Source organism: Pseudorasbora parva, chromosome 20, assembly GCF_024679245.1.
Source record: "Pseudorasbora parva isolate DD20220531a chromosome 20, ASM2467924v1, whole genome shotgun sequence".
Taxonomy (NCBI): Eukaryota; Metazoa; Chordata; class Actinopteri; order Cypriniformes; family Gobionidae; genus Pseudorasbora; species Pseudorasbora parva.
The window spans coordinates 11,609,588-11,629,095 of record NC_090191.1 but is presented as its reverse complement, the minus strand read 5'-3'; the positions used below and the strand labels follow the sequence as shown (position 1 = coordinate 11,629,095).

The window sequence follows — 19,508 nt, the reverse complement described above, 5'->3', positions numbered from 1 at the left end:
ACTTTCAAACTTAAGTATAAAAGCAAGTTATCAAATTTCTTAAAGCTAAGAATCACTCTTACTCTCTCAGTTATTTAAGACAGCTCGAGAGGTCTCTGAAGTGGTTAGGAGTTGCCAGTAGGGGCTTGTGATGGGACTGAGGAGACAGACGTATGCAAAAGAGAGGGAGAATGTGTTCGACATGTTTGACGACAAACAGTTAATTAAACAGTATAGTTTAGACAGAGCAGGTGTCATCTTTTTCAGCGCTGGTTAATGTTGGGTTTTCTTTTGGAATCCATGGTGGCTGATTATATATTTTTTTTAAAGTTGAAATAAAGTCTTTATTGTCAAAAGTGTGTTGGATGTAAACTCCTCTTAGGAATTTCACCATTCAATGTGAATTTATCTGAGAATATTCTTAAATAAGGACATCTATTCAGTGATTGGTTCATGGCTATGACGACTCTAAGACTGACACTTAAGATTTAGTCCTACACTTTACTTAAAGTATGATTGGGATGCTTGATAACTAACTTTTAAGGGCAGCTTTGAGCCAAGAATTGTTTTACTTCTAAGTAATTCTAAGATGTTTCATAGATACGGGCCCTGATTCAAGAAACCCAGGCTGGCCAGGTTAGTCTGCCCCACTGCCATGTAACCAATAAGACACCGGATCACAAATTTTTTTGGAGGCCACATTATTGAGCATATTGAGCCTTGGGGTGGGGTCAACCCCCTGCTGGTGGCCCCTGTACTCCTCGAAAAGGACTTATGCAAAAACAAAACACTGAAGAAAAAATGGGATTCGGATCACGTATAAAACTGCTGAAATCACGTGACATTGGTGATCCGAATCTTGAATCAATACACTGATTCATAACGTTCGAAACTTTGTTTTGAAATCAGCCCATCACTATACAAGTCGTTGTTTTGTTTTTTGTTTTGATCACAAAAACTATTCTCGTCACTTAATAAAATTACTGTAGAGCCACTGTAGTGAGATGGGCTTTGTAACGACGTCTTTACTGCCTTTTATGGGTCTTGAGAGAGGAAATAACATTACTGTCAATGAAGGCCTTTCTGAGCCATCGGATTTCAACAAAAAGATCTTAATTTGGGTTCCTGAAGATGAGCAGAGGTCTTACGGGTGTTGAACGACATTTGGGTAAGTAATTAATGAGGGAATTTTCCTTTTTGGGTGAACTTACCCTTTAATCAGGGAAGTGACCAAGAACTCTGTGGAGAGAGAAGAAACTTCCAGAACAAACATATCTGCAGCGCTCCACCAATTAGACCTGTATGGTGAAGTGGCCAGGAGGAAGCCACTCCTCAGTAAAAGGCACATGACAGCCAGCCTGGAGTTTGCCAAAAGGCACCTGAAGGACTCTCAGACCATGAGAAACTAAACTCTGGTCTGAAAAAATGAAACAAAGATTGAACTCTTTGGCCTGAATGGCAAGCGTCATGTCTGGAGTAAACCAGGCACTGCTCATCACTTGGCCAACAAGCCTAAACATACAAAGTTATGAAACTTCACTTTGCCCTAGCTCAGCCAAAATGATTTGCCAGTTAGACAAATTATATCTCATGTTTAACCACTACAGAGACATCAGAGTCAGCGGCAAACATCAGAAGAACTAGCCGAGGAAAGGCTGCTCTCGGCGGAGTTGAAGAGCGCTAAGCGCCTGATGATCGACTGGATCTCACAACTCTAAAAACGGCAGATCAAATTCAAATAGGCGATCTCTTTATGAATAAACCACAGGTTTGAACTTTAAACTAGAACATTTCGTGACACATTAGCAGTAGTATTTTTTAATTACGCTGGGTTTCTCTAGCCTAGAAATCTAGACGCACCCTAGCAGCAGCAAATCTAATCTGCCACGAGTGTCGTCTAGCAACTCTCAATTCACTTCTGAGCTGAAACGGCAAACTCTGGTCGGGCCAATCACATCGTGTATAGAGTCGATGGGCGGGGCTTAATATAATGACGGCCGAGTTGCGCTTGCGTGCTTCTAGTAAACATAGAAACTGGCGAACGGCGGTCTTTCGAATCAGCTTTGACCGCGACTCTGGAAGACTTGGAGTTAAGCTTTTCTCTGAGAAAAGAACGGCACTGAAGTTATTCTTAAAAAGGGAAGATGTGTTCTGAGTTTTGCCGAACGGATACGGTGAAAGTTTTATCTGTCAACTAGCTCTGCTTCACCTTCGTTGCTCTGGTTGGTTGTAGCGCTATCCTATCGCGTGCAGAGGGAGTTTTAAAGACAACCATTTATCCCGCCCCTCGGATTGAGCTGTCAATGGTGAGTTTCCAGACCAAACATCTTAATGTGGGTCTGGCTTGTCAGGCTAGGGTTTCTCATCTGCTATTGACACTTGTTTGGCACGAGATGCATTCTGGGATACCTGTCTGTCTCAAGTCAGCTAAAGTCACCTCTCGATAAATCCTCGATAAAAGGGGCGGATCAAGGACACATCCGGGGATTTAAACTATTCTTGGCTAGATGTAAACTTTGAAATGGAACAGTATTGGGCAGCGACTGATGACGTTTAACAGAAGTAGAAGCATTCAGAATACTGTACAGTAGTAAAGTAAAATCATACATCAAATTAAAATTTACTACATGAATAAAATAATACTTCGAAAGTTTGACTTCACTTTTCCAATTAATTATTTTAAATCAAATAACAGAATCAAAGAAATACATCTGAATTAAACGCCTATATTTTTGACTGAAGGGGTGTCAATAAACTGAATGAATTGATTGTAGCTACTCAGTTAGCTTAGGGGCTATGATGAATAATTAAAGCTTTGCAAATTAACAATTCCACGAATTATAAAACGTGAATCTAAAGGTGAAGTACCTAAAAACAATTCCATTAAATTTCTGGCAAAAAATTAAAATTTCCCCCGCAAAACTTTGTTCTCAAATTGTTCATGCTAAAAACATCAGTATTGCATGACTCTATGTATTTAGCGTGTATTAGCGTGTCCTGCAGGTTTCAGACGAATCTTTTAAGTTTGACTACGGGTGAATCTCCAGTTGTCACTGATGATTGTCGTTTGGACCGTTCTGGATTACAATCCGCCATCAAAAATAACAAGTTTAAATATTCCAGCTGCTGTGAGTAAAGATCGGTCATATATAAGGCGCTATATAAATTAAGATGACTTGTCTTGACGTTTAAAATCAAAGCAAATGTGGCTGTGATGATTGACGACTTCTTCCCAGTCTTGCAGTCTCTCGTGTTCTTGCTCAGACGTGGACAGGCTCTGAGTTCCCAGTCAGGTTGGGGTTGGACATCAGGCTTCGGCTCAAGTCGCGAGCTCAAGCCCTCCTCCACAGCAAGTATGTTGTTTCCTATTCAATACAAAGATTACATGAACAAGTCAACTCATGAATGATTTTTAGAGTTTATTACACTGTATATTTTCCTGTTTATTACAGTAAAGTCGCTTTGAAATTATCTGTATTGTATAAAGCACTTTATAAATGAAGGTGACTTGACTATAACAAGAATGCAAATTTGAAATAAGACAAATGATAATAATCCTACTCTGTCTGTTACACTTCCTCACACCTGCTGAAATCACTGATCGAGTGAATCTCCTGAACTTCTCTACAGCAGGTCATCTCATCCATTTATGTTGTGACATCTGCTCTAACGTCGGCCGTTTAGTTGGATCCCGGGCTAGGCACTGGCTAATCAGATCCCTGTATTCTGTACAAATTTTAATAAGGAGTCAGTCATGCATCTATGAAAACAGCATCTAAAACATGATTATTATACTGTAAAATGTTCTTTAGCTTTACTTTAAAAGTGAAGTATGTAGTTTCTGTGACACTAGTGGCACAGGGCGGAATTACAAAAATAAATAATATTTTCAAAAAACCTTGCAACGGCCTCTTTTGTGCAATACGTCTTCCCCAACATCACAAACACAGCTCTTGTTTAAGAGTCAACATATTAGGAATACTTTTAGCTTTGTTGCATTTGTCTTTATTAAAATGTATCCTTCTGAACGGGAGCATGACTATGATATATCATCAGGTCTGTTTTCTGTTCATCATCAGCTCTGTTTCTGGTCAGTTTTCTGTGTTGGTTGATTGTTTGTATTATTCTATATTTTTACTTGTTATTAATTTTTTTGATATTTTTTCCCTTTGTTGCACTTTGAGATTCTTCGGAATGAAAAGTGCATTATAAATAAAATCTATTATTATTATTATTATTATTATTATTATTGAAGCGTGCTTTGTATCACAATGCTTTGTTCACTTTGACATGTTCATGACCTGTTTAAGGTATAAATGCAGCGAATTTGGGCTTTACCCTTCTTTAGCTAAATTTTTATTCCCATGGCTCCACCTGCTACATTAGCCACGCCCCAAACTCTCGCTATACGTTGAGCTATATATAAAAAATCTTACATACTTCATCTTTAACTGTCTCTGTTCAGGGCCTTTGCTTTATGTGTGTGCGTGTTATCACTGTTGTCATTATCATTCACTCACTATTGGATAAGTGGTAGTACAGAAATGGAATTTTGGCTCGTCTGATTTCTTTCCAACTGGCAAAAGGATGAGATACATGCACCATAGTGTACAACAGCACTCCTAGAGCCCAAACATTTGCTGGTATGGCGTGGAAACGAGGTTCTGTTAAGACTTCAGGTGGATAGTAATACGGTAGTCCTGTAAAGAAGACATTTGCACATTGATGAGCTTTTTTTAAGCATTAAATAATAAGTCACTACATTCAGGTTTTCACACTCTCAAAATGCTCACCAACGTATGTTTTGCTCTCGTAGCCATCACTACTAAATAGCCGACCGCAGCCAAAGTCTATCAGCTTGAGCTCCAACGTCCTTTCATTTAACAGGAAATTCTGCGCATGAATGTCATTATGAAAAACACCATGCGTGATGCAGACCTGTACTGCCAGCAGAGCCTTGTCGCATGATGAACCGTGCCGTGGGTTCATACAGGACGGGTTTACGAACGATGTAGTCCCGCAAGCTCATGCAAGGCTCGGGGAACTCCATAACAAGAGTGAATTTTCCAGGATGTTCAAACCACTCGTATAGCTGTATGATGAGCGGGCTAATGGGTTTTCGCCTCATCAGCAGCAGCAACGCCACTTCTGTAACGAGAGGTTTGGGATGCCCAGGCTAGAGAAAAATAGTAATCAGAAGGTTAGCTGAGTAAAAATCTGAAGAAAACATATCAAAGTATCTTTAAAAGTCCTTTTTTTAAAGTATATTTTTAGATACGTTCAAAAGAGCCTTTTCAGCTCAAAGTTATTTGGTGCCTCTAGGCTTATTTGTCAGTCACATTTACACCTAATGCTTTCTATGGGTGTATTAACTACAGTAATCTGCACTGAAACGACTAAATACATATTCAGGTTTTGGCCAACTTACAATATTAAGATAACGATTGTTTTCAGTCTTGCTTAACTGCTTGATGGCAACCTGCAACAAAAAAGAAAGTTAGTTTTAAATATGTTTTGATGCATTCAAGAGCAAAATGTTTAAACAATTCAGTCAGATTTACCTTTTTTGCCATCAAATTTGCGTGTTCCCTTGTACACGCTGCCAAATCCTCCGGATCCAAGCATCTCTCCTACATTATAGAGAGACTCAAAAGACTTTAAAAAACAAAGAGAAAAATATGAGCAATATATGACCTAAAAAAATATTTTAATATTTCCTCAAAACAAGCCAAAAGCATTATTTTCAGTGAAAAACAAGATGACAATACTGTTTAAAATGATGTTGGAGAAATAATGATCAGCGATTTACCATCATTTGGCTTGACGCCGGAGTGATCTGACGCAGATGATGATGGCTCAGGATCAGGGGAAAAAGGCTCCACAACATCCACAGCACTACTGAGACAACAGCAGCAGACAGGACTCTTCATAGCCTTCCATACCCTCTTGAAGAAAGAACGAATTATTTTCCCTTTCCCACATTCTGTAGGATTTTCTGTAATTAAGATTTTCATTTGAATGACGTCAAATTAAGCAACGATATAATGACATAACTTACATTTTACTTTTAAATTCTCATCTGTAATGTTATAAATCCAAAATAACGGAAATACTTCCAAGCTATCCTCCTGACTTCTAGATAATATGCCTGCATAAAGGTCCCAAAATCTTATTTTAAAAATTATAGTGGTCACAATATAGTTATTTTTCTTGCATTATCTGATCTTTTTGGTTTCATTTGACCAAATCGATTCTGGTAATGGCAAATTTAATATATTTATGTTATATTAAATACAATATATTTAAATAAACGTTAATTTTTAAATGTATAGCTATGTGTTATTTATGCCATAACCGACTCTGTAATATGACAGCCAGTTTGACAATTTTCTGTGTATTTGACAATTCAAAAGCAAAAAGTCTTGAAATAGAATTCTATTCTGGATTGTTTGCCGTCTGAGAAGCATCTTTCTGTGCGCATGTTTCGGGTGTGTGTCAGTCAGCCCAAGTACCAGTGAGTTCATGGCTTATTGAGAATTCGATTTTGAATGTTCTCTGATTGTTCTGAAAATGTTAGACGAATGTCCGATTAAAATATTTCTTTAAAAAAAAAACTAAGATAATTTCAGCGAAGTTGTGCTGAGCAACAGTTAATGTGAACGGACATTACATGATAAAAACTTGAAGCAGTTATGCGTGAAATAGCAAAATCTGTCTGTACACTTTACACTGGTCAGCCTTATTTCAGTCTCACCTGTTGAGATCTTGTTCAGGAGAGAAGCCTCCATGGCACCCTGAACATTTCGGCCATTAGAAGTCCCCATTGGCTCGACAGGAACTGGACTTGGCAGCGGAGGGCACGACCAATCAAAGCTGTCAGACCTGCCCTGTTCGCTTCGGCTGTCCAATCCATCGCCACTCCACCTCCAAATGACGTTGAATGAGCCTCTGCTGCTCAGGGACAAGGATGACATGATGCCCGGTGAAGAATCTGTGGAAGCAGATCTTCTGGATCCGAAATGGCCTGAGTCGGGAAAATTTCAGACATCAAATCAGCCACTGAAAACAGAAATAGAAACTGAGCCATAACTTCTTTATTAAAAGCTTATTCTTACCAATGCAAGAGCATTTAGATGAAGATGAAGAGAATGGATGTTCATCATCATCTGAGCTCTGTTGGCTGCCGCTCTGCAGCGTCCTGTCAGCCTTGACCTGTGGAGACAGAAATAGAAAACTCACGACAGAGACAGAGGTGCTAAATGTCTAAAACTGAATTCTCACTGGTTAAAATGCCATTATGACTAGTAACACTGGGAACAATTTAAGATTGCTAATATTAAAATTAAATGTTCCCTGAATGTTAAGAAATGTCAATTTTCAAAAATATATTTTTTCTTGGTTAAAGGAACATTCTAGTTTATACTTTTTCATTATGGGAACTTTACTTTTGAATGTTCTCTAGATGTTCTGAAAATGTTAGACAAATGTCCAATTCAAATCTTTTCTAAAAAAAACTAAGAAAATTTCAGCAAAATTGTGCTGAGCAACAGTAAATGTGAACGGGCATTACCATGATAAAAACATGAAGCAGTTATGCATGAAATAGCAAAATCTCTGTCTGTACACTTTACACTGGCCAGCCTTATTTCAGTCTCACCTGTTGAGATCTTGTTCAGGAGAGAAGCCTCCATGGCACCCTGAACATTTCGGCCATTAGAAGTCCCTGTTGGCTCGACAGGAACTTGACCTGGCAGCGGAGGGCACGACCAATCAAAGCTGTCTGATCCACTCCTGGATCTGGAGTGACCTGAGTTTGGAAAATTTTAGACATCAGATCAGCCATTGAAATTAGAAATAGAAATGGAGAAATAACTTATTTATTAAAATACTATTATGACCCATGCAAGAGCATTTAGATGAAGTGATTGGATGTTCGTCATCATCTGAGCTCTGTTGGCTGCCGCTCTGCCTTGTCCTGTCAGCCTGACCTGTGGACACAGAAAAAGAAAACTCAGGAGGAGCTAAATATCTAGGAAACGCCTGGATCTGGGTCGGGTCTGGCAGCAGATCGCGGTCATCAGAACAGGGTCTCCAAATCTCCTGACCAGCCGTCTGAGAGAAAGCAGCTCTTCTGGATCTAGAGCGGCCTGAGTCTGGAATATTTCACACATAACATAACGTTAGTTGGTAATGTTTCGATAATAATCAATAAACATTGTCAGTGATCAATTAAAAATATTGTTACTATAGTTACGTTACTCAAATTGAAAAGTTTTATTTCATATGCAAGGAATCAAATAAATGTGATCACTAAGCTGAGAACATTGGGGGATTTTTAACCTTACACAATTTTCTTTACATTAATGTAGTCAATCACTGTACAACATCAAACCATAAACAAGTGAAAACCAAAAGCACACTCACCTCCTCTTTCACCCATCATGTGAGCTATCGACATCCTTCAAGTCCAAACTGCAATAAAAAACACAACACAATACAAAATACAATACAATAACCTACAACTCTCCTTTGAAATACTCTTCCCAAAATAAAATACGACAAAAAAATTCAATAAAACTCCAAACTCCTTCTAAAATAAGAAAAGAACAATAAATTAAAAGATAATATGAACAAAAATATAACGTTATAAAGGATATTATCTTCCGATGTTCTTCAAGAATAAAAGTCTCTCAGAAATTTGCTTCAAGATCGCAAAATCAGCAGCACAGAAAATATTCTGCAAGTGTGTGAATTGGTGAATCAAACCAACAGATAGAGATCGGTTGGCGTGTGTATATTTGTATTCAGAATTCATAACACGCGTCGCTATAGCAACTAAAATGCAAGCGCTCTACACATCCAATCTGAATACTTTATTAAATAGCTACAAACTTAATTTTGAAGAAAAAAATAATAATAATGAGATTTGTGGTTTCTGAACAGTCATTATTACTATTATTATTAGACTATTATTTTCAGTGGAATTATTTTTCCACCGAAAATAATACAAAAATGATTAATTGCACAAACGCGTCCACTAGCCCTGGGCCTTTCACACCGAACGCGGCAACGGCGCCGCTGCGCTAAGAAATCCATTCATTTCAATGGCTTGCGCCGCGCAAGGACGGTTTGTTGCTGCGCCGACCAAAGCGCACGTGCAGCGGAGTGCAGTCAGCGCACCCTTGACGAGCTTGCGCACATGCCGCGGTCAAAGTTCAAAATATTTTAACTTTTGCCGCTGCGCTCTGTGACGATTACCCGCGCGCCCAATGGAAACAGTACATCGAAACGAGCACGGAAATCAAAATGGATGAACATCTTGTACTGTGCGTGTCGGAATTTCCGGAATTGTATAATACAAGTTTGCGGTCATATAGGGACATCGGAAGAAAAGCTGTGTCATGGAGACACATCTCAATTCAAGTTGGCATGCCAGGTGTGTTTTAAGGTAGCTTGTAGGTAGGCGAATAAGGTTTTTAAAATTGTTTAAAAAAATCAAGATATAATTGATTTTGAAACCATTTTTTAGCTTTACTTAGTGTTAACAATGAGATTATTATGAGGAATTGTATTCAGTATTGTTCTGGATCTAGTCATGATCTTTTGCAGTGCATAAATAATTTGAAGTTTTGAAAACTCCGCCTACTTTGCGCTGGCCAGTGAAGCGCATCTGAAGGGCTGCGCTGAACCCCGCGGCAAGCGCAGCGAGTTCGGTGTGAAAGGCCCATATGGGGCGCTCGTTGCCGCTGTTATCAGTGGCGCGTGCATGTGCAGTCTACACACAGACGAGCGCTTTAATCGCCATTGCAGAGACTTTCTATTTGTTCCAGTGAAATCATGAAATAAAATGCATTTAAACAAACTGTCCCTGCTCTTGATATACAACCATATACACCCCCCCCCCCCCACACACACATACTACCCCCTTTTTAAAACAAAGTTACGCCATTGATATACATTGATATACAAAACGTTTTTAAATAATTCATTTGTCAAATAAAGCCAGAACTGTTGCACAATGTACATGGATACAACTTGTATCAATGTTATTGATACAATATTACTACCACCCAGATTTAGAAGTTTATATTCAATGGACACTTTACTATCCCATAAGGCTACATATGAGGATTTGTCACAGTCTATGGGATTTGTATATGATGAATGTTTTTAGCACATAATTGGACCAGTATTTAATTGTACTTCACAAAAAAATCAACTTTAAATTCCACTGACATCTGTTTCATTGTGTGTATCGATGTAAATTACTATGAACTTTTGGATTTTAGACAGTAGGATGTGAACACTGAACAGGACTTTTATTTTGGTCTGGGTATATGACGTCATACGCCCGCGCCGCGCTCCTGCGTCTGTTGTGATTCGACTGAAGAAAGGTTAGTGGTTTTAAGCATTTAAGTTGTTTAAATCAATGCAAAATGTTTATTCAAGTTCATAGTTTTTTATACATTATGAAATACGATTAGTTATTATTGAATGTAACATTCTAATGCTTGATTTTACGTTAATAAACTTAAAATAAATTGTGAGTAAATTGCATCCCCAAAATGAATAACAGAAAAGGTGCGTCTCATTTCGCCCCCTATATAGTTAATGAATAAATACATAATCAACACGAATTCAGTCACTGGCAAATAGGGATGAAGAAACGGAGCTTTTTGAAATCAAAAGTCAATTGAACCAAATGCTTAAAATAATGATTCAGTGATTCGAATCGCCGCACGCTGACGACACATGCTGGTCAAAACAGTGTAAATGCAGCTAGAAACAAACACAAGCATGCGTAATGGCAACTTTAAAAAACGAAACTCCAAATGCTTTCATTAAAGTGTAATTTACCATTAAATACCAAATGTAAGGAGCAAACTATATATTTTGTATAGTAATGCATACTATATATTATTAGTGGTATGTTTTATTTTTACTAATCAATCAGTGTGCTGACTAGTGAACTAGGTAGCTGATTGAGACGCACCCAGAGATTTAGTACTTTGGATTTTTTCTTTCTGTTAATTATTCTCTTCACAATCCTGACCTATTGTGCAAACAGAATAACTCCTGGTGAAGCAACTGAGATCCACATGACACACTAAAGATGGCGTTTATTAAAGAGGAGAGTGAAGACATTAAGATTGAAGCAACATTCACTGTGAAACAAGAAGATACTGAGGAACAAAAAAAGATGGCCTTTATTAAAGAGGATAGTGAAGACATGAAGATTGAAGCAACATTCACTGTGAAACAAGAAGATACTGAGGGACAATCAAAGGCAGTGTTTATTAAAGATGAGAGTGAAGACATTAAGGTTGAAGAAACATTCAGAGTGAAACCAGAAGATACAGAGACACAAACAGGTTGGTTTCATTCTCAAGGCTGAACTCAGTCATTTGATCCTTATTAAAATGTCCTTTTCTATAGAAATGAATGCTTGAATGTCATGCTATTTTACCATATGTGGCATAATGTTCTGGGTAATAAGGGTCATCTTTCAGCTCCGTTTCAGCAGCAGCAGTCAGGTCATTTCACTCTCATTAAAAGCACAAAATCTTCCCAACGAATACTACCATTACATGCAACACATGGTTTTGTAAGTTCACCATAAATGTACACAAATACATGCATAACCTTCAGTGACAGCTATAATTTAATGCGCAAATTAATGCACAGCCATTCACATTTGTTCTCTGCATCTAAAATATGTCAACATGTTAAGGCTTATTTTCCTTATCATGGTCTCCTTAAAGAGGAGTTTTAAAATGATATGGTTTTAAAGCTATACCCATTTGAATTGTGGTCGTCTGCCCTTTTTTTCCAGTTGAAACCCGGAGAAAATCGCTTTTAAAGTTTTTTTGCCCGTAAAATGTTATTATTGCCAAAAAAAGTCACGTGGTTTTACTATAATTAGACCATGGATATTTTTCATAAGGGTACGTCTGTGCTATACATTATGTGCAAAAATACTTTTTAAATACCTACATTAAAATTATGTTAAAGAAAAACAAACACACACAAATCCCCACAAACTTTGTGAAAGCAGATAAGAGGAATAATCTGTAGGAACACGCACACATTTGCTATATTGACAAAGTAACCTTTTACACATGTCAACAAAATATTGTTGCTGTCTGGCGAAAACCGACTACCGTATTTTCGGCACTATAAGGCGCACCCGATTATAAGGCGCACCTTCAAAGAATGGCCTATTTTAAAACTGTTTTCATATATAGGGCGCACCGGATTATAAGGCGCATAGAATAGAAACTATTGCAGTCAAACGTTGGACTGGGTTTGCGTTATGCATCCACTAGATGGAGCTGTGCTAAAGGGAATGTCAACAAAGCAGTCAGACAAACTGACTATTCGCACGGAATTAGTATTATCTGGGACCTCTGGTGATTTGTAATAATTGCAGAGGTTGTCTGTGATCTTAATCCCGTGCAAATTGGCCATGTCTGTAATTTGTAAAGCAAAAATTCCCCCGCAAATTACCTACCATATTTCGCCGAACACTGATGTCCTGTGATAATATTAGTCCCGTGCGAATTGGCATCTCTGTGATTTGGCCAGGATTGGGCGGATCGTATATAATTTTTGCAAGGTTTTTTTTTTTTTCCTGTGCGCATTTCTATCAATTATCTTTCACGAAGAATGGAGGCTGCATTCATTATGTGCACCGTTATGAATTCCCGCACGGATTATACTTTCACTTTCGAATGAGTACCAATTTGGGAGCAAATTGCTTGAATGGTGTGTTTAATATTAACATCAATACTATTCTTAATAAAAAACATAACAATAGAAAAGTAACAATGACAAGCTCGCTTAAATGGGCTCTTCTACATTTAGCTTTGAAACTCAATCTTCCGCCGTATATTGTCAACATCTCACTCGTGATGAATGAAATCTGACTCCTGCCGCTGGTCTGTGCTCAGTTCAGTTTTTAATTGTGGCGTGTTCTCTAACTGAACGAAATCATTTGTATTACTATAAAACTATCAAAACGATATCGATACGACTGTTTATGATTTCATACAGCTATAACGAAAAAACATTTACAAGTCCTGACATCATATCCGGGAGAAGTCAGTAAATGTGAGTAAAATCACAGGGTTTGCTTATCACGTGCGAATGTGCCACTGCCACGCAAAACTCAGATGTGGGGGAGAAATTTCTAAATCACAGAAATCACAGATACTAATCCAATGCGAATAGGGCTCAAGTCAAACTTTATTAAGCGTTCTGACAACTCCATTCACTCCCATGGTAACGTTGTTCAAACGTTGATTTGCATAATAATATCTCCCAGCCGTGGTAATCTTTTGGCAGGTTGCTGCGAGACGGTAGTTCGTTTTCGTATGGAGAGATTACGTCGTTTCGTAAAACGAAAGCACCAAGAAGGACCGCCTCGAAATTCATCGATGTTCATGCCCCATACTAGTGCTGTTGCCTTCATTCAAATAGTGACTGTAGAGACGCGGTGCAGCTTTGTAGTTTACCAGTCGTACTGAAACATTTTATTATTATTAAATCGTTTTTATTGGTTTTTCATACTGAAACATTTTGACAGAGCACCTTGATCCATATATAAGGCGCTCCGGATTATAAGGCGCACTGTGACTTTTTGAGAAAATTAAAGGCTTTTAAGTGCGCCTGATAGTGCGGAAAATACGGTAGTCATTTGTAGTGTTTTTCATAAATCATAACATTTGTTACCCTTTACATCTGTCTGTTTTACAATTATTCAACCAATTGAAAATATTCAGGTGCGTTTGTGACTATACCGCGTAACTCCATTGGATCTTTAAGCTGTAGGCTATTGAAAATTATAGATGGAATAGTTTACTGAGGAGACTAGTGTAGGCAAGAGATGTGACAAGAAATTAAAGGTGCACTATGTAGTATTTTTGTAGTAAAATATCCAAAAACCACTAGGCCAGTGTTATATATTTTGTTCAGTTGAGTTCTTACAATATTCCAAATGTTTCCAACTGTTTGTAAATTGTGAGAAAATTGCTATTTAAACCAAGGAGCCGGGACGTCTAAAGGAGGCGCCTGTCAATAGCGTCATATCTGCGGTCCACTCGGTTTCCGGTTTTATTTGGCAGAAACACTTTACTCTTAGCAGTGTACAACAACTGTCATAGCACAGCTGCTGTGCAAACGCACAGAGTAACGTCATCCTTTTAAACACGCTTAAATGTATCTAATATTATAAACAGATCTGCGTTGCCTAATACTCATGACAGGAAATGGCGTTGACGACTGTCCCATCATAATAAAAGTCCCATTGCTAGTGAGGTGTGTTTGCGTAAAAATCGCTCCAGTGGCCTTGCTCAGCTCCCATAACACTCTGTCCTGCTCTGCTTTATACTACAGTAACATTAATAACGGTATCCGTGAACATGATTTCTATCAGAGTCCTAGCCTGATTCTTTTCCATTGGCTGTGAGGTGAAGACCACAAGTCCCAAGATTCTGCGCTCAAACTTGCCGTCATCAAATGACACCTTTGTTTTGAATAGGCGCCCTAGCATACGGAAAATTACATAGTGCAGCTTTAAATGAAAGAAAGTCTATCCATATTGTGAAGCTTTATTTGTAAATATGAAGATGTATTTCTCGATTTTAAATCGTAATGTTGGCCTCCCCTGAAATGGGTCATACCATTAACATTACCTGAAATGTCCACAACTTAACACTGTAATAGGAGGGTGCAGTTTATCTGTTATTGTGTGTGAAAGTTTTCAATTCAAACGACTATGCAATCACAAAAGTACTTGGATAAAAGTTTATAGTTTAGATATAATGCTAATATCTACAGTAGTGATCAAAATAAATATAGTAAATCACCTTTTGATAGTAACATTGATAGATTTTTTTTATTTAAATAATTTGTTCAAAAGAATTAGAGGTCCCGTTCTTCGCGTGTTTTCGAAGCTTTGATTATGTTTACAGTGTGCAATATAACATGAGTTTGTTTCGCATGTAAAAAAACAGTATTTTTCACACAATTTACTTATCTGTACACCGCTGTTTCCTCTGTCCTAAAAACGGCCTGATGATTTCCTTGTTCTATGAAGTCCCTCCTTCAGAAATGCGTAACGAGTTCTGATTGGACAGCAGCATAGCGCACTTTGCCCGGAAAGGTCCAGCCTCTTACCATAACGGGGAGCATGCAGGCGCTGAATGCGCACCCCCTATTTTGCGTGTACTTGTGGGCGGAGGGTTAGTCAACAAACGGTTCTAGTGACGTCATTCCTGAAGGAAGTGCAGGGGTGTAGTCCAAACCGGCCGTTCGCTGTAGGCTTTGAAAGGGAACTTCTGTTATATAAAATATCTCGCTTGGCATTGACCTTTGAGCTTTATAATTTTACATGTATTATTTATGCTCTAACAGCAACATTTCACACCAACTAAAGTTTGAAAGATGGAATCGCGAAGAACGGGACCTTTAAGCATTAAGGCTGTAACAATTAATATTTTGTCAAAAGTTCTAGTTAAATTCATGTTATTTTGTTAAGTTATCTGTTATCGGAATTTCATCACTGTTCAGTATTGTCTATTTGAGACATAAATATGTATTGGGGGGAGGTTTATACCAGCTCAGAGGAATTTAATATGGAAGCAGGTGCAGTGAACAGTGTGTGAATGGTTCATGGGTTTTATTGGAATTTTTTTTTTCAATGTATAATGAGTGGTAATTAGTGTTGAATGGATAGATGGGCACATTTCACAGCAGTAGATATATACATGCACGCTAATATTTTTGTTGTATTTTTTAAGACTCCTGTGATGGCACTGAGGATGGTACAGATGGAGGAAGAAAGAGGAAGGATATAAGTAATTGGAAGTGTGTGCAGAAAAGGAGAAGAATGATGGGACAACCCTATGTTGGGATGAGCAGGAATGAAGAGGTTAACATGGAGCCCCGGGTGATGGGACCAAGATGCCAGTCAGCTGCATGCGTGAAATCCTCCAAGCTTCACTGCAGTACAATTGGGGAAGCAGACAGGGAGAATATTTTTAAACATTTTTGGGAGAACATGAACTGGGAAGAAAAAAAAATGTATGTGCGTGGTTTGGTAGACATCATCCCTGTAAAGAGGAGAAGGGGGTCTGAAAATTCAAGAAGGTCATCTACTCTTATTTTCTTTTTAGAAGTTTATGGACAGAGAAGGAGGGTGTGCAAGAGTTTGTTTTTGGCAACACTTGGAATAGGGGCATGGTCTGCCCTTAACTGGGTGCAAGAAACAGGAAATACACAGAAGAATGCAGCATCATGCAACAGACATGAGGCTCATGAGTTTTTGAGGAGTTTTCTACAGGATCTCCCTAAGGTGTCTTCCCACTTCTGTAGGTCTTCGACATCTAAACAGTACCTAGAGCCTTTCTTTCAGTCCATGATGGACCTTTATAAAGTCTACCATCGTGCTGCTGAGGAAAAGATGCTGAGACCTTTTTCAAGGCAGATATTCTCAGAAGAATTTAAGCAGCAGAACCTGAGTCTTCACAGACCAAAGAAGGACAATTGTAACACCTGCTACTCCTATAAGGCTGGTAACTTGCCAGATAATGAGTGGCAGGTCCACTTGCTTATAAAGGAAGAGGCCCATGTGGCAAAAGTGCAGGACAAAAATGCTGCGAGTGACAAAATCATGGTAGTCTGCATGGATCTGCAAGCCCTCTTCTGCCCCAGATTGAACGTGTCAGCTCTTTACTGTAAGACAAAACTCACTGTCCACAACTTTACAATTTATGACATGTCTACACACAAAACCACTTGCTACGTCTGGCATGAAGGTGAGGGAGCTCTTTCTGCCAGTGAGTTTGCATCATGTGTCATCGATTTCCTCTCTAAGCATAAGAAGCATGAGAAGTACATTTTGTGGAGTGATGGTTGTGGCTACCAAAACCAAAGCAATTCTGTGGTCGACAGTGCTCTTCTGAAATTTTCCACAGAGAAGAAGAAGGTAGTCATTCAGAAGTTCCTGGAGAAGGGGCATACACAGATGGAATGTGACTCAGTGCACAGTGTCATCGAGAGACGTCTGAGAAACCAGGAAATCTATGTCCCAGCTCAATATATTGCCTTGATGAAGTCAGCGCGGTCCAAGCCCAGCCCGTATGAAGTCAAATATGTGGACCATAACTTCTTCCAAGATTTCACCAAACTTAGCCTCTGTGAGTCTATCCACCCAGGGATCAAACTGTGTGACCCTCCTGTCCATGATATCCGAGCCATCAGGTAACTATCAAACTAAAATCATGTCTCTCTCACCAGCCCAAGACATAATGTTGCATTTAGTTTCTGTTAAATCTGCAATGTAATATTAAAACAGTTAAAATACAATACTATAATGATGCTGTGTAAATGGTGGTGTCCAAACTCATGTCAAATCATTATTTTTGCACGTTATTAGGTACAACATTAATGGCACCATGGACTACAAGATCCAGCACTCAGCTGATTGGACTCCATTTTCAAAGCGCCAACTACAACACACCACCTCAGTCACTCCACTCTATACAGAATGCCTGAAGATAAAGGAGATGAAATACAGACACCTCCAAGACCTCAAAGAGGTCATACCAAAAGACTTCCACAGCTTTTATGACAATCTAAGACACTAGGACACACACACACACACACACACAAAATGACAGACTGTTAATAAATTGTTGGTAATTACTGTTATTGTTGCTTGATGTATTGCTGTAGTTGATGTAGATATATTTTTCATGTTTAATGTTTGGTAGTTATTGTTAGTACAGCATTACTTTTGGTTCAACCCATTACAAAATGGTTCAAAACAATATTATTATACCAACATGTTAAAGGGTTAGTTAACCCAAAAATGAAAATTAGCCCATGGTTTACTCACCCTCAAGCCAACCTAGGTGTATTTGACATTCTTCTTTCAGACTAACACAATCAGTTATATTAAAAATGTCCTGGCTCTTCCGAGCTTTATAATGGCAGTGACTGTTGCTCTGTTTTTGAAGTCCATAAAAGTGCATCTATCAATCTTATAACTGCTTCACACGGCTCCGGGGGGTTAATAAAGGCCTTCTGAAGTGAATCGGTGGAAAAGGTGTAGCACCTCTCAATTCAAAATGCTTACACTATGCCTGACAACATTGCAGACCATGTGGAGCAGTTATATGATGGATGGATGCACTTCAAAAACAGCCACATCCACTGTCATTATAAGCTTGGAAGAGCAATGACATTTTGAATACAACTGTTTTTATTCTTCTGAAAGAAGATTGTCATATACACCCAGGATGACTAGTAAATCATAGGATAATTTTAATTTTTGGGTGAACTAACCCTTTAACATTCTTAACCACATACCACTTAATATTAGAACAAGCAATATTACAGTCATATGTTAACAACTGTGCTTACAAATAAACATTTATCCCACTAATACGGCATGAAAGAGTTACTACTGCTTTCTACATTTTTTTCTTCTTTTGAAGGGCTTTGGTGAGCAAATAAAACAGTCAATAACTTTATAACATAATAGATCACTTTAATCAAACTGTTAAAGGTTTGTGTCTTTCAATTGTGTTTTCGAAGTCTTTCAAACATTAGATTATATTATATCACATGCATGAATTAATGGCGAAGTTGCGCCGTCATCCGCGCCCCCACAGCTCTCCTTCACAGAAAAGTGCTGCACCCTTTTCCACCTTTCACTGAATTATGCTCACGTTCCATCCGTAGCTTCCATTGACACATTTTTGAGCAGTCCACGTTTAAGCTCTCCATCAGGACGGCCACTGCTATCACATGACAAGATGACCGCTCTCCATCGAGGAATAGTTCTAAGCTCTAGCCATTGTTAACTGCCATGTCACTACTGTTGAAATAAAACGCTTTCATTGCGTGGAAACATCACTGTTATTTTATATCAAATAAAATAGACGTTTTACGGAAATGGGTCAAGTTAATACCCAAGCAGTTCAAGTAAAAAAAAAAAAAAATCATATGGACAGAGCAAACGCAAAGCAAGTGTCTAAAATGCATACGCCTAGTTCTGATGAATGATAAATGAAATATAACTTAAAGGGATAGTTCACCCAAAAATGTAGTGGATGTACTGGCGCCTCATCGAGGTCCACCATGAAGTTGCAGAGAAGTGTGTGAAGGCGACGTGTTCTCCACAATTTTAAGAGGTGTTCGGAGGGGAGAGAAACACCTGTGGTGAGGGGTACGGCCCATGCTGGAGAGGAGCCACTGCCAGGGCTGGGTCGGGTTGCAGCAAACAACTCGTCCAGAAAGGCACTCCGGGTGAGGGATGTATTCATGGCACACTTCTTAGTGGAGGGAGCAGTACCATGGCAGCCAAAAGAGTAGTTTTTGAAGTCCTCCTCATGACTTCCCCCACAACGGCTCTTTTAAGAGCCACCCGCAAACCTATAAAGAGCATGACTATCAAAAAATAGTTGCACCTTGTTGGACTTTTTTTATTCCCCAAAGTCCTCCCCAAGTTCAATGATCGGCCA

The 19,508-nt window shown here is 38.7% G+C and overlaps 1 protein-coding gene across 1 annotated transcript; it reads left to right on the top strand.

Annotated features, from left to right (window-relative positions):
* Positions 1 to 10,320: 10,320 nt before the first annotated feature.
* LOC137048699 (uncharacterized) lies at positions 10,321 to 18,477 on the top strand. Its single transcript, XM_067426919.1, has 4 exons — positions 10,321 to 10,373; positions 11,048 to 11,351; positions 15,780 to 17,241; positions 17,417 to 18,477. The coding sequence occupies exons 2-4, from the start codon at positions 11,093 to 11,095 to the stop codon at positions 17,625 to 17,627; spliced, it is 1,932 nt and encodes a 643-aa protein (XP_067283020.1). The 5' UTR covers positions 10,321 to 10,373; positions 11,048 to 11,092; the 3' UTR covers positions 17,628 to 18,477.
* Positions 18,478 to 19,508: the final 1,031 nt, after the last annotated feature.

Bases quoted from the DNA above. Each gene is read 5' to 3' on its own strand.
- LOC137048699 (XM_067426919.1), top strand. From the start codon at position 11,093: ATGGCGTTTATTAAAGAGGAGAGTGAAGACATTAAGATTGAAGCAACA. The intron at 11,352-15,779 runs GTTGGTTTCATT...GTATTTTTTAAG, and splicing joins AGATACAGAGACACAAACAG to ACTCCTGTGATGGCACTGAG. The intron at 17,242-17,416 runs GTAACTATCAAA...GCACGTTATTAG, and splicing joins CATGATATCCGAGCCATCAG to GTACAACATTAATGGCACCA.